Here is a 14,765-nt window from a genome sequence, read left to right as displayed (position 1 = left end):
GCGCCGACTGATCTGGAAGGTCCCCGGGGGGCGGGGCCTCTGAGAGGCTTCCGCGCTGAGCTCGGGCAGGGCCGGGTGGCTTCCCTTCCACCTGGAGCAGAGCCTGGGCTCCACCGCTCCCCTCCGCCCACGAGGGGATGCAGCTACCCGAAAGTAAGGCTGTTGTTGCTGCGGCTGTGGTGTATATATGTCCTCGAGACGCGAATCCATGTCTGCCTTCACGCCTCCCGGCCTCTCGTGGCTCCTCCTCCTGAACTGCCCATCCCATCTGGGGGTGAGAGGGTGGGGGTGCTGAGCTCTGGCCTGGAGCGGAGGCACGGGAGTTCATCTCGGCTCTCGCCTGACTAGCAGCCTGACCTTGGACAAATATTTCAGCTTAGTTATCTCCAGTGCAGTGTGTAGGGGGGTGGTGGGTGTGCTAGAAAGACTCTTCAAGGTCTTTTCTACCGCTGACATCTCATTTCAGGAACCTGGTATCCTCAAGGACAGTTGCCTACTTTTTAAAGGAGGTAACTGTCAGCCTTGTTTTCAAAGAGCAGCTAGAATTCTGACCAGAACAACAGTCTTTCTTATTTCGACCTGCCAACCATGTTCACTCAAAGAGGTGCTTTTTCCACTTATGTACCTCTTTGAAACTGGAAAGCAGAGACGTTCCCAGTCGTGAAAAATATGTGAGTCTGTATGATTTGCTTTCTAGTGTGTGGAAGTGTTTACACATAAATTATGTGTGTCTCCAAACTATAAAGCTCAGTTTACAGGTTTTTAGACTTTAAAAAACTTTCCTTCTGGCAAACTTAAAATTGCTGAGTTTTCGCCAGTTTATATAAACATTGAAGAACTATGACATTCAGAAGAGTATTGCCAAAAAAATGTCTTGATGACGTGTTCAAATAAGAACAAACGTTTGACGTGTTCAAATATAGAAAAACTTTACAGTAAAATATAAAGTCTTTGTCTAAAGTCAGTGATAAGTGTGAATTCATTGTAGGCTGCTTTTTGGTTATGTGAAATTTTGGGGAAATTTTTGAAATTTAAAGTGTGGGGGGAAAATTGATTTATTTATTTTTGGCTGCCCTGGGTCTTCCTTGCTGCATGCAGGCTTTCTCTAGTTGGGGTGAGCAGGAGCTACGCTCTGTGGCAGTGTGTGGACTTCTTGTTGGGTACTCTTTGCCTTTAGAGTGTGTGAGCTCCGTAGTTGCCGTGCAGGGGCTTGGTTGCTCTGGTGTGGGGGGATCTTTCCAGACCAGGAATGGAACTGATGTCCCTTCCATTGCAGGGCACTGTTCTTAACCACTGGACTACTAGGGAAGCCCTGAAGTGTGGAAAATTTTAATTTTAATTTTCAGTATAAAAACTGCACAAAGAGAATTGTTCAATTTTTCTTAACAAAACAGAGGTACACAAATGTCTGGTTTTTCTGTGTTATCTAATAACATTACTGAGTTCATGTGAAAAATGTATCTTTGTAGATAATTGACAGTTATAGTCATTAAAAATAAAATTCACTTTAGCATTTTGATTTCTTACTGCCTGTATATTTACTGTATTCTCTTTCACTAGTTCTTGAGCCTTTATTATGTTGTTGATTTTATCAATATATATCACTGTACTTCTGTTTTACAATTTTCTGAATTTGAGATTTTTTTTTCTTTTCTTCCCCCAGGTGAATTATACTTTAATGTACTACAGGTTGTATACTACGGATGGGAACTATTGAAGTTTATAATGTCAAAAACTTTTTTTAGACCAAAGGTATCTTCTACAAAGGTATGATACACTAAAATGGCCATGTGAAAAAAAATAAAAAATAAAATGGCCACGTGATAGTTGCCCAAAAGGAGTTACAAATTTTTGAATATGTTCCTAATGACTTGCTACTACAGTCAAAGTAACGGTGCCCAGTATTTATTATAATTAGTGATCTAAAGACTCTAATACTAAATTGTGAAACAACTGTGTGCACTGAAAACACAACCTTAATTTTTTTTTAATGTATTTATTTATTTTAATTGGAGGCTAATTACTTTACAGTATCATGGTGGTTTTTGCCATACATTGACATGAATCTGCCATGGATGTACGTGTGTCCCCCATCCTTAACCTCCCTCCCACCTCCCTCCCCATCCCATCCCCTGGGGTTGTCCCAGTGCACCAGCTTTGGGTGCCCTGTTTCATACATTGAACTTGCACTGGTCATCTGTTTCACTTATGGTAATATACATGTTTCAATGCTGATTTCTCAGATCGTCCCACCCTCGCCTTCTCCCACAGAGTCTAAAAGTCTGTTCTTTATATCTGTGTCTCTTTTGCCCTCTTGCATATAGGGTCATCGTTACCGTCTTTCTAAATTCCATATATATGCATTAATATACTGTATTGGTGTTTTTCTTTCTGACTTACTTCACTCTGTAATAGGCTCTAGTTTCATCCACCTCATTAGAACTGATTCAAATGTATTCTTTATAATAGCTGAGTAGTATCCCATTGTGTGTATGTACCACAGCTTTCTTAACCATCTGCCGATGGACATCTAGGTTGCTTCCATTTCCTAGCTTTTGTAAACAGTGCTGTGATGAACATTGGGAATGAAAGAGCAATCAAAGAGAAAGAAATATGTTGTATGCGGTATTATAACTTGAAAACCCCCATCTCTTAGAAATTATGTGGTTCAATATAACCAGTTCTCAGTAAAGTTATTGGGTGGGTGGGATAAGTGTCAGACAGTGTACTGGAAGTTATCCATTTTCCTAGTGGTGAATCTGATTTTCCTCTGACTGTAAGTAAATTATTTAACTTTGCTGTTTCTCTTTTCTTCTTTTTTTTTTAGGGAAGTTCAATTCACATTTATGTAAGAAATAAAACTTTAAAATGTATGAGTAACATGCATATTGAAGTTGCTAGATCGGAATTGCTATTAAGAGTTTTACTACTACTCATATTTTCATGTACTCTATTTTCCTAAAGGAAAGGGGCCAAAATTGTAGTACCAGTGACAGTCTTTTAAAGAGGAGGAAATGAGAGGGGTAGCTGTGACTGAAATTTTTTTGCCTGGAGGTCTTCCTTCCTTTATCCTCTGCTGATCATGATGCTAACCTCTGCCTTTATAAGAGGAGTGAAGTGTGATTTTGCATTCATAAGATACCTGTAAGCCCTAACTTCCTTCTCCTGAGCCTACTTGCAGTGCCAACCTCCGTGTTTTTTTTCTTTCCTTGCGACAAGAAGCATTGTGTAGTAAATGGTTCACAACTGTGGCTGAGCATTCTTCAAGGAAAATATATCTTGGTTCCCCCTTGTTAGCCAGGCAGGGAATTCCAAAAGTCAGGCACTGAACTAGATTTTTCTAGATTTATACTATTGGAATGTTAAGAAAAAGTTCACTTTTAAAATTAAAATTATTAAATATTTTTAATAATTAAAAAATTAAGTATTTTTAATACTCCTTAATATTTTTAGGTTAAATATTTTGTTTTTTCATTTTTCTCTATGTATCATTACGAAGGATTTTAAAGAAAAGGAAATGATGGAGGGAAGTATAGAAAGGTCAGGAGTTTTTATAGACCAGAGGACTGTGAAGTAGAACTCACTGATTTTCCTGTTCTATTAACCTAGTACTCTTTCTCCTGAACAAATCTGACAGATCATCCTCTCTGGAAAGCCTGCTTCCCTTTCAGAAACATACTAGTTGCTTCATGCTGCTGCTGCTAAGTCGCTTCAGTCGTGTCTGACTCTGTGCGACCCCATAGACGGCAGCCCACCAGGCTCCCCCATCCCTGGGATTCTCCAGGCAAGAACACTGGAGTGGGTTGCCATTTCCTTCTCCAATGCGTGATAGTGAAATTGCTCAGTCATGTCCGACTCGTAGCAACCCCATGGACTACAGCCTACCAGGCTCCTCCGTCCATGGGATTTTCTGGGCAAGAGTACTGGAGTGGCTTGCCATTGCCTTGCTCATTGCTTCATGAGCTGAAGAAAAATATAATCAAGTCATAAATACAGATTATTCATAGCATCAGTATTCTTAGACCTTATCCTCACAAATCTTAAGGCTGATAGGGATTATTTTAGTGTATGAAATGGTTCTTAGTTTGTAAATATATTAATCTGGTCAAGGCAGAAGTGTTACTTTCCTTACTGCTCTACATGGTTAAAATCATGCCTTTTTCTTTATTCTATTTTACTTCTTTTTTGATAGGTGATTTTAATATTTGTGTTTCAAGGCTACAAATGAGTTTTAAAAGAATCAGCCTCATCTTTACCCTGAAAGTAAAAGTCACTCAGTCATATCCAACTCTTTGCAACCCCATGGACTGTAGCCACCAGGCTCCTCTGTCCATGGGATTCTCCAGGCAAAAATACTGGAGTGGATTGCCATTTCCTTCTCCAGGGGTCTTCCAACCCAGGGATTGAACCTAGGTCTCCTGCATTGCAGGCAGATTCTTTACTGTCTGAGCTACCAGGGAAGCCACCAATCTTGACCCTGGAAAGATGATTATAAAAATAATTGTTTGTACTCTGTATTCATTTATATGGCATTCATCATTGCCATGGTCAAGTAGATAAGCATGCATTTATACTTACTGTAAAGTAGAAAAATAACTAGTACATAGAGTCAGTTTTATTTAAAGAATTAATTTGTGAGATTTATTGTCAATGTTGCTAATACAAGAATGTTTTTAATAGAATAGTTACATAGGTAACAGATGCAAAAAAAAATAAGTGTTTATTTATATGGTTTCTTTTTTTCAGGTAACAAACTGGGTAGACCCATCATTTGATGGTTTTTCAGAGACTACAAGCATTTCTACTATTACTGCCACATCCTTAAGTGTGAATAACTCAAGTCTTAGAAGAAAAAAGGTGCCTTCCACAGTAGAAAGTAGCAGACTTCCAGCTAGCAAAGGAGGAAACCTATCTTCCTCTAAACAGATCTATGGTCTAGAAAATTCAAAAGAATATCTGTCAGAAAATGAACCATGGGTGGATAAATACAAACCAGAAACTCAGGTAATAATTAGCATACAAAGAAGTCTTCATAATTTAGTTTCAGGAAAGAGAGGGATGTGCATTTTCAGTTATTATACATTAAAACCTTTTTGCCTAAATGAGAAAAAAATAATAACTTCTATATTTTTTTATATTTCCAGTCTCGAATTTTCCCAACAGTTATTCTGAAGATATATCATTGGTTATTTGTCTTTGATTTAATTTAACCCTTTGATTTAATTTAACTTAACCCATAACATTGACTTGATCCATTTAATCTCTTGCTAAATGTAAAGCCCCTCCTTATTTATTACCTTACCAAAATATGTTTCAGAATTTTAAAATATTTCGTAATTTCAGATGTGCTTCAAATATTCATATGTTGTGGTCAGTTTAACAATATAATTTTTCCATATAAATATAAAGAATTAAGTATAAGCAAAAAGACCTTTTTATTATGTTACTCATTTGCTAGTTTTCTCATTAAAAATGTGTAGAATAATCTGTGCGATATATCAAAAATTTTTGAGTTAAAGTGTTTTTATTTTAAACTTGAAAATTTTAGCATGAACTTGCTGTGCATAAAAAGAAAATTGAAGAAGTTGAAACCTGGTTAAAAGCTGAAGTCTTAGAAAGGCAGCCAAAACAGGTAACTAAATAAGAACTGGTTTTTTTTTTTTAAGCAATTTTTATTTATTTATTTTTGCTTCTTTATTAATTTTTTTATTTTTTGGCCATGCTGAGTCTCTGTTGCTGTGTGGGCGTTTCTCTAGTTGCAGCGCGCGGGGCTGCTCTCTAGTTGTGGTGAGAGGGCTTCTATTGCAGTGCCTGCTCTTTGTTGCAGAGTACAGGCTATGTAAAGGATGGGTGGGCTTCAGACCTCAGTAGTTGTGGCTCCTGGGCTGTAGATAGAGCACAAGCTCAGTCATAGTGGTGCTTGGGCCTTAGTTGCTCTGAAGCATATGGGATCTTCCCGACCCAGGTATGAAATCTGTGTCTCCTGCATTGGCAGGTGGATTCTTTACCACTGAGCCACCAGGGAAGCCCCAAGAAATGTTTAGAAATATTTGACCTTGGATGTGTCTCTGCCTTTTAGTTGGTTGTAGGAAGTTAAAAACTTTCATGTTGACTTTGTACTCATGAGTCCATCTCACCTGTGGTAGAAAACTGTCTGACCTTACTACTTCTGCCGCTTTAAAAGACTCAGGAGACTTTGAGTTTTCTCCTTTACTTTCATCTCTTTTTCCCTCTTATGTATAAAGCATAGTAAACCATTTGGGTGCTAATATATTTAGCATATCAGATTATCTCACTCTGAAGCAAGTAGGCAAATTACATACTAGTTTTTTACTAAATATAACCTAAAATAAGCATCAATTATTTTACCCTGTGGAGAAGACAATGGCAGCCCTCTCCAGTACTTTTGCTTGGAAAATCCCATGGGCAGAGTAGCCTGGTAGGCTGCAGTCCATGGGGTCACGAGAGTCGGACACGACTGAGCGACTTCACTTTCACTTTTCACTTTCATGCATTGGAGAAGGAAATGGCAGCCCACTCCAGTGTTCTTGCCTGGAGAATCCCAGGGACGGCATAGCCTGGTGGGCTACCGTCTATGGGGTCGCACAGAGTCGGACACGACTGAAGCGACTTAGCAGCAGCAGCATTTTACCCTGTAAAATGGTTTTTTTTTTTTCACTTCCTAATTCCATAATTGCCCTTGGCCCCCAAGCTAGAATATTCTTTCTCTCTTTCTTTTTAAACTTTAAAAATTTTGAGATTCTGCAAACATAAAGAAAAATAGAATAGTAAATGAATATTCACAAACCTGTAATATAGCCATCATTTCCCCCCATGAGTATTTTAACATAAAATGTAAACATTTGACATTTAATTCCCTGATACGATCTAGTGATCCATTCATATTCACATTTTTCCAGTTGTCCTCAAAATGTCTTTTATATCTGGTTTGTTACAACCAGTGCATGATCAAGAACCATCCATTACATTTGATTATTATATCTCTTAGGGCTTTAAAATCTAGAACAGTTCCCTTCACCTTCTCTTTCTCTCCACGACATTGACTTATTGAAGAGACCAGGGTCTTGTTATCCTGCTGTTTGAGGTTAAATTTGATCAGTAGATTAAGGAGGTGATAGTCAAAACTCTTCATTGTAACTTCCTCTTGCATTTGGCACATGATCTATTGGAAGATGCTTTGGCAGCATATAGGATTTTCTGACAGTCTTTCACCTAAGAGATTTAGTGTCCATTTTCAGTCCTTGTCTGATTAGTAATTTTGTTAAGATTGTGAAATGGTGAATTTTCTACTTCTATTATTGTTATTTCTATAATTGTTAGCTGGCATTTTTCTATAAAAATAGATTTCCTCATCACTAACTGGGTTTGCTTAGTTATTAATACCTTTAAATACATTTCCAACTGGAAAGACAGGATAAATTACTTTGAGATGAAGAGTTGGTGTTTTAATTACCTCCAGTGGTAAACAGGTCCTTTTTTGAATCAAGATTCTTTCTGTCTGGTTTGTTGATCTAACCTTTGATGTAGAGTTAAGATAATGTACTCAAAATGAACCTTCATTTTCAGCACTGGTATTCCTCTGCTGGCTCATAGAAATCTCTTGTTTCTCTGAGTACCAATTCTTGGACACTTTCTCAGAAAGCTTTTTCTCATTGTGTTGTTTGGTCATCTCAACTAAATAGTCTTTATTTTTCAGTGACCACTGTGTTTTATCACTTATCAGTAATTTTTTTTTTTAGTATAAGCATTATTGTGTCTTAAACTTACGCAAGTGTTAATACAAGTGTTATTGTTTTACCAGTAGGATGACTTAGGTATGTGTGCATGTTATAGGTATTAAGGAAAGTATTTCCTCTACAGTTTGAAAAGCTTCTTCCCTCTAAGAAGTTGTAGTTTAACCAACCATGTACTCTTTATTATACAAAACTTTCAATGTCAGTAATTCTGACATTTTGATTTTAAAAATCCTGGATAATTTCTAGATTTCTCTATGGAAAAGATAAAAAATTGTTTATTCACTGAGTTTAATTTTGGAGGCCGACTTCTTTTCTTCAAAATATAGTAAATTATTACAATGTAGGCATTGAGGGTATTAAAAAAGTATTTAGTGTTCTGATAGGAGACTAGCTCCCAATTCTGTTGCTAGAAGCAAAACCTGGTGTGTGGCTGTATCACGTGTCAGAAAACATATGCAGCTTTGTTCCATAAGAAAAATGCAGGGCTGCCTGTGTTTGAGCTTTCTCTTCTTTTGAAAAGAAGTAGTTTCCTTAGAAGTAATCAGTTCTCATTAATTGCATTAGTTATGTTCTGTTAAAGTCGCTGCAAGCAAAGAATTTGCAAGTCCTGAACCATTGTTCCTATGGGAAATGTAAGATTGGTTCCTTCAAAACCTAATGTTAAAAGAAAATGAAAAACCTAATGTTGCTCTGGTCACATTTTCATCACTTCCCCATTAGTACATAACCTTGTTTTATATGTTTCTCTGTAAAGATACCTTATTTATTTATTTCAGTTCAGTTCAGTCACTCACCCATGTCTGACTCTTTGCAACCCCATGAACCGCAGCACGCCAGGCCTCCCTGTCCATCACCAACACTCGGAGTCTACCCAAACCCATGATGCCATCCAGCCATCTCATCCTCTGTTGTCCCCTTCTCCTCCTGCCCCCAATCCCTCCCAGCATCAGGGTCTTTTCCAGTGAGTCAACTCTTCGCATCAGGTGGCCAAAGGATTGGAGTTTCAGCTTCAGCATCAGTCCTTCCAATGAACACCCAGGACTGATTTCCTTTAGGATGGACTGGTTGGATCTCCTTGCAGTCCAAGGGACTCTCAAGAGTCTTCTCTAAAACCACAGTTCAAAAGCATCAATTCTTCGGCGTTCAGCTTTCTTTATAGTCCAACTCTTACATCCATACATGACCACTGGAAATTTTTGTTTATTATTTTTTTGCGTGCGGGATCGTAGTTCCCTGCCCAGGGATCCAACCAGCATCCAGCCCCCTGCAGTGGATACACAGAGTCTTATCCACTCGACCGCCAGGGAAGTCCTCAAGATACCTTATTTAATATGTATTATTAGATCATTGACATTAAACTCATGGCCTGTAGAACTATAACTCATAAGGTCTTCCATTTTATTTTTTTTTAAGGTCTTCCATTTTAAAAAGTGGAACAGGGGAATCCCCTGGTGGTCCACTAAGTTCAGACTTAGTGTTTTCACTGCCAGTGCCCAGGTTCAGTCACTGGGGGGAAACTAAAATTCAGTAAGCTGCATGGCATGGCAAAAAAAAAAAAGAAATAAAATGAATAGTGTAACTGGCTCTTCTCTGGGTCCAGGTACACATGCCCTTATTTACCATAGTTAATAAAGGTAAATGGGCAAGCAAGGATCACAGCCCACCGGTACATGTAGGATATCTTCCCTTGATAATGTTTCAGTTTTAAACTTTTAAACTTTTTTTTTCAATGTGTAAGGGAATGGTACTGGGACCTATAACCTTTAGTCTGTCTTTAGGGTCCTGTCTCTGGTAAATACATTTCTTAAAAAATCTGATATCCAAACTGAGGTCATTCCATAAGAATGTTATACTTGTATAATATTGAACTATATAACCCAAAGAGAGCTTGATATTAAGATTGAATTTTCTGAGTTCAGGTAACCTCTAAAAATACTCGTGTCAGACATAACCTCTTTAATCTAGCTGAAGTTGTTTTAATTTGGCTGCTGAATAGTCCTTGGAAGGAACATAGTGTAAGAATTGAGGATACAGTCACTATTTAGGACAGTATGGAGATTGCTTAAAAAATTAGGAATAAAACGACCACTGTTCAGTTGCTCAGTCGTGTCCAACTCTACCATATGGCCATACGGTACCATAAAACTACCATTTGACCCAACAGTCCCACTACTAGGCATATACCCTGAGAAAACCATAATTGAAAAAGACACATGTACCCCGGTGTTCATCACAGCACTATTTACAATAGCTATGACATGGAAGCAGCCCAGATGGCCATTGACAGATGAATGGATAAAGAAGCTGCGGTACATATATATAGTGGACTATTACTCAACCATAAAAACGGATGTGTTTGAATCATTCCTGTTCTAATGAGGTGAATGAACTAGAGCCTATTATACACAGTGAAGTAAGTCAGAGAAAAATATCAGAGAAAAATATGTTAATGCATATTTATAGAATCTAGAAAGATGGTACTGATGAACCTACCTGCGGGACAGCAGTGGGGATGCAAACAGAGAACAGACTTGTGAGCACAGCAGGGGAGGAAGAATGTGGGATTAATTGAGAGAATAGCATTGAAATATAAACAGTACCATATGTAGAATTAGATAGCCAGTGGAAATTTGCTGTGTGGCACGAGGAGTTCAAGTCCAGACAGCCTCTGACACTGACGCTGAAGTCGCTCAGCCGTGTCCGACTCTTTGCGACCCCATGGACTGCAGCCTACCAGGCTCCTCCGTCCATGGGATTTTAACCTAGAAAGAGAATGTGCTGGGAGGTGGGAGGGAGGTGCAACAGGGAGGGGGCGTATGTGTACCTGTGGCTGATTCATGTTACTATATGGCAGAAACCAACAGAATATTGTCAAGCAATTGTCCTCTAATTTAAAATTCTTTTAATAAAGATATTAAGAAAAAAGGAAGGGCCCCCCTGCTCCCCCAAAAAAGAAAGAAATTATCAGAAGCTGTGCTTAGAAGTTTAGGAAATAAGATCCTTTTATTTATAGCTGGTTTATTCCAGCTAACATTGTGCAATTAAGTCTGCTTTTATGACTAAATATTTCTAGAGATAATATTTAAGAAGAATATTAAAACAATATTCTAACATTCCAATGATTTTGATTTTTTTAATTGATGTTTATATTTGGTTTTAGGGTGGATCTATTTTATTAATAACAGGACCTCCTGGATGTGGAAAAACAACAACTATAAAAATACTAGCAAAGGAGCATGGTATTCACGTACAAGAGTGGATTAATCCAGTTTTACCAGAATTCCAAAAAGATGATTTCAAGGAGATATTGAATCCTGGTAAGGTTTGTTGTAAAGATAGTGGAAATAGTGGGAAAGTCTATGTTTACAGATTTGAAACAAGCCCCTCAGACCCTCCTGGGTATGTTTTTGAGAGGAAGGTATGTATTGCTGCTCCTATACTGGTTGGCATCTGCCCACTACCAGCTGCTTCACAGTCAGAGTAGCAATCACATGAACCTTTGTGGGTGCATTTAGGTTCAGAGAGAAGTAACTTTAGGAGAAGGAAGGAAAGGGTCCCTCCAATAAAAGAGGTGGTGCTCAGTTGCCCAGTTATGTCTGACTCAGTGTGACCCCATGGACTGTAGCCCACCAGGCTCCTCTGTCCATGGGGATTCTCCAGGTAAGAATACTGGAGTGGGTTGCCATGCCCTCCTCCAGGGGATCTTCCTGACCCAGGGATCGAACCCAGGTCTCCTGCATTGCAGGCAGATTCTTTACCATCTAAGCCACCAGGGAAAGCCCTATGTAATGTAATATAATTTCACATATATGCTCATAAACTCTAGCATGATCATTTTTAACTTGCATAGCTTTGTTATTGCTGCTTTAGAGTAACTAGGCTAGGTGTATACAAATCACCTAGGCCATTTTGAAGTGCAGGGGTTTCTGTAGAAGGACAGTTGTATTAGTATTTTAATGTGGGATATTCTTTAAAATAATTTTTTTAGGTTCTATAACATCTGTGCATATGCATACCCTTTTGCTGCTACTCCTGGAATTTTTACTACTTTCTAGTAGTAATGTTACTTTTGACAATCTTTTTTTTTTTTTTTCCTAGAAAAGTGTCTTTTAATAGATGGAAGCTAGTGTTGTAGTAAAGGTTGTTATATATCTAAAGTACAGCTCCAAATGTAACTATTACATAGAAAAATTTTGAGTAAGCCAATACACTATAGAATTGTTGTCTTCAGTATAGGATATGCTGAGAAAAGAGTTTCATCATAGCACAAAATAATCAGTTAAAGTGAAGTTGCTCAGTTGCGTCTGACTCTTTGCGACCCCATGGACTGTAGCCTGCCAGGCTCCTTCATCCATGGAATTTTCCAGGCAAGGATGCTGGAGTGGATTGCCATTGCTTTCTCCAGGGTACTTCTGACAATCTGAAAAGTCTTTATTTACAATCTTCTGTATAAAATATTACTTCTTGTAGTCCTAATAAATTTACTAATCAGTCATTCTGTTTTTGTCATTAAAACTTATTAAAGTAAAACTTGCTATTATTGAAAATAACTTATTTATGATCACACACTTATTGGGAGAGTCTTCATTGTGTAGACAAAGTCATAAATATTTTTACCACTTTTATGATTTTTATACTAACAACTGTGTTTTGAAATCAGTTAACTCCATATTACTTTTCTTGGTACAGAAGCATTATACTGTTGTTCATAGTGAGTTTGTCTTTTGAAATGAATATTCTGTTTTAAATTCGAACAATTTTAAATTAAAAAACAGTCTACAGTATTGTGTGCTACATTATCTTTATGTATATGTAAATGTATTCAGTAATATTAATGTATGTTATGTATATATATGTAACATTGATATATACATAATTTGTGGAAAATAAAAGTATTAAGTATGTTTCCTTTCAGAATCAAGCTTCCATATATTTCCCTATCAGTCTCAGATAGCAGTTTTTAAAGAGTTTCTACTAAGAGCAACAAAATACAACCAACTACAAATGCTTGGAGATGATCTGAGAACTGATAAGAAGATAATTCTAGTTGAAGTAAGGATAACTTTTGAAATTCTGCTGTAACTATTGAATAAACAATCACAAGATATATCTTATGTTATAGTGACATTAACTCTCTCCATGGTACTAGTGGTATACTAGTGGTAGACTAGTATAAAGTCTTTGTGTAATAGAATAAACCGAAAGTTTCTTGCATTAAACTTGGGTAGAGTAACTATAGATTGCAGGTGTGTACATATTATAGGTTAGTGAACTTTAAAAATTTAATTGCCTAAATGTAGAAAGGCAAAAACATATTTGGAAAATGATGTCTTAGTGAGAATATTATAACTTGTAGTGACCTGAAGAAATTTGATTTGAAAGTTCCATAGATACTTGTTACTATTTAGGATATCAGCTAGTTGATGTCTTCAGCTAGTTGATGTTTAATTTCTACAGAAGTTCTGATTATAGTACATTGAATAGATAACATTTTTCCCCTTTTGGTAAATGTAAGTCTGAAAATAAGTTTACTTGGGAATAAAACTGAGCCAGTATTTATCCTTTGTTTTTGGTAGGACTTACCTAACCAGTTTTATCGGGATTCTCATACTTTACATGAAGTTCTGAGGTGAGTTTCAGTGAAGTCTTTTAAAGTTCCAAATTAAATGACAGGAGGTTTAAATTTCAGCCTTGCTTGCTATCTTTTGTTATTTTAGGAAGTATGTGCAGATTGGTCGGTGTCCTCTAATATTTATAATCTCTGACAGTCTCAGTGGAGATAATAGTCAAAGGTTACTGTTTCCCAAAGAAATTCAAGAAGAGTGTGCTATTTCAAATATTAGGTAAGAATGAAATTTCTGCTTAAAATTACACATACGTATGACTGTATTTTTAATCACATAACCACTGTCTTTGTTTACAAAATTTTGACAGTTTCAACCCTGTGGCACCAACAATTATGATGAAGTTTCTTAATCGAATAGTGACAGTAGAAGCTAATAAGGTAAGTTTCTTAAGAACTGATTTTTTTTTACTTTACATTGTCATTATAGAAAGCCAAATTTAAGTGGTATTATATAAACTTGAGGAATTAGAGACATGAATTATCTCAGTTTTTAAAATTAAAAAAATTTAATTACACTCCTAAAGCATGTCATTTTAGAAAATGTAGGAAAGACTGATTTTAAAAATCCTTAACCTGGACTTTCCAGGCAGTGCAGTGGTTAAGCCTCCATGCTTCCACTGCAGGGAGTGCAGGTTCGATCCCTGGTTGGGGAACCAGGATCCTGCATGCCATGCAGCGTGGCCAAAAAATAAAAAATTTAAGCATCCTTAACCTTTTTATAAACTTAACTTTCTTTTTCACATTGAGGTAGATTTTCCTTTGCTTGGCTTAGTGTTCTAATTTGTGTCTATTGTTAAGAAACTATTGCCTGCCATCTTGGTTCATTAATCAGTTATAATCCAACTCTACTTTTGTCCTGTGTCACTTTTCAAAGATTTAGTAATTTTTTAAAATTATGGTAAAAAATACATCATAAAATTTACCATCTTAGACATTTTTTTCCAGCTTTATTGAGATATAACTGACATATAACATCATGTAAGTTTAAAGTGTATGACACATTGACTTGATAAAACTTATATAATGTAAAATGATCACCACCATAGCATTATCTCATACCTCCATCATGTCATGTAAGTTACCTTTTCTTTTTTGTGATGAGAACATTTAGGATTTTTTTCTCTTAGCAACTTTCAAATATATCATATACACAGTACTATTAACTGTATTATATATTTGAAATATCTTAACCATTTTTAGCCGTCTAGTCCAGTAGTGTTAAGTATACTATTGTTCTGAAATAGCTGTTACTTTTAATGCATCATTTTTTTTTTATCTTTCAAATCAAGATGATGTTAAAGTTAAATTGATGAAACTTCTCGCAGCAGCATGGTTCTAGGTGGACCAACTGCTATCAATCAACTGGATTTTACATGAAACAT

The 14,765-nt window shown here is 36.8% G+C and overlaps 1 protein-coding gene across 4 annotated transcripts in view; it reads left to right on the top strand.

The window, feature by feature from the left end:
• Positions 1-24: 24 nt before the first annotated feature.
• The window catches only part of RAD17 (RAD17 checkpoint clamp loader component), a 34,446-nt gene continuing 19,705 nt past the window's right edge, over positions 25-14,765 (top strand). Inside the window, exons 1-10 of one of the 4 annotated variants that reach the window (XM_043488564.1) lie at positions 25-153; positions 467-671; positions 1,664-1,767; positions 4,747-5,004; positions 5,549-5,632; positions 10,918-11,074; positions 12,673-12,809; positions 13,334-13,386; positions 13,475-13,600; positions 13,692-13,761. In XM_043488564.1, the coding sequence (XP_043344499.1) occupies positions 1,726-1,767; positions 4,747-5,004; positions 5,549-5,632; positions 10,918-11,074; positions 12,673-12,809; positions 13,334-13,386; positions 13,475-13,600; positions 13,692-13,761 (927 nt within the window). In that variant the 5' untranslated portion in view covers positions 25-153; positions 467-671; positions 1,664-1,725. Of the gene's footprint in view, positions 154-295; positions 672-1,663; positions 1,768-4,746; positions 5,005-5,548; positions 5,633-10,917; positions 11,075-12,672; positions 12,810-13,333; positions 13,387-13,474; positions 13,601-13,691; positions 13,762-14,765 lie in introns of those variants that run through there. The other 3 variants (XM_043488561.1, XM_043488562.1, XM_043488563.1) reach the window with 3 other exon arrangements.

This window comes from Cervus canadensis, chromosome 16 (genome assembly GCF_019320065.1).
Source record: "Cervus canadensis isolate Bull #8, Minnesota chromosome 16, ASM1932006v1, whole genome shotgun sequence".
In the NCBI taxonomy this organism is placed as follows: Eukaryota; Metazoa; Chordata; class Mammalia; order Artiodactyla; family Cervidae; genus Cervus; species Cervus canadensis.
The sequence above is the reverse complement of the archived record's forward strand: the minus strand, read 5'-3'. Positions and strand labels throughout refer to the sequence as shown.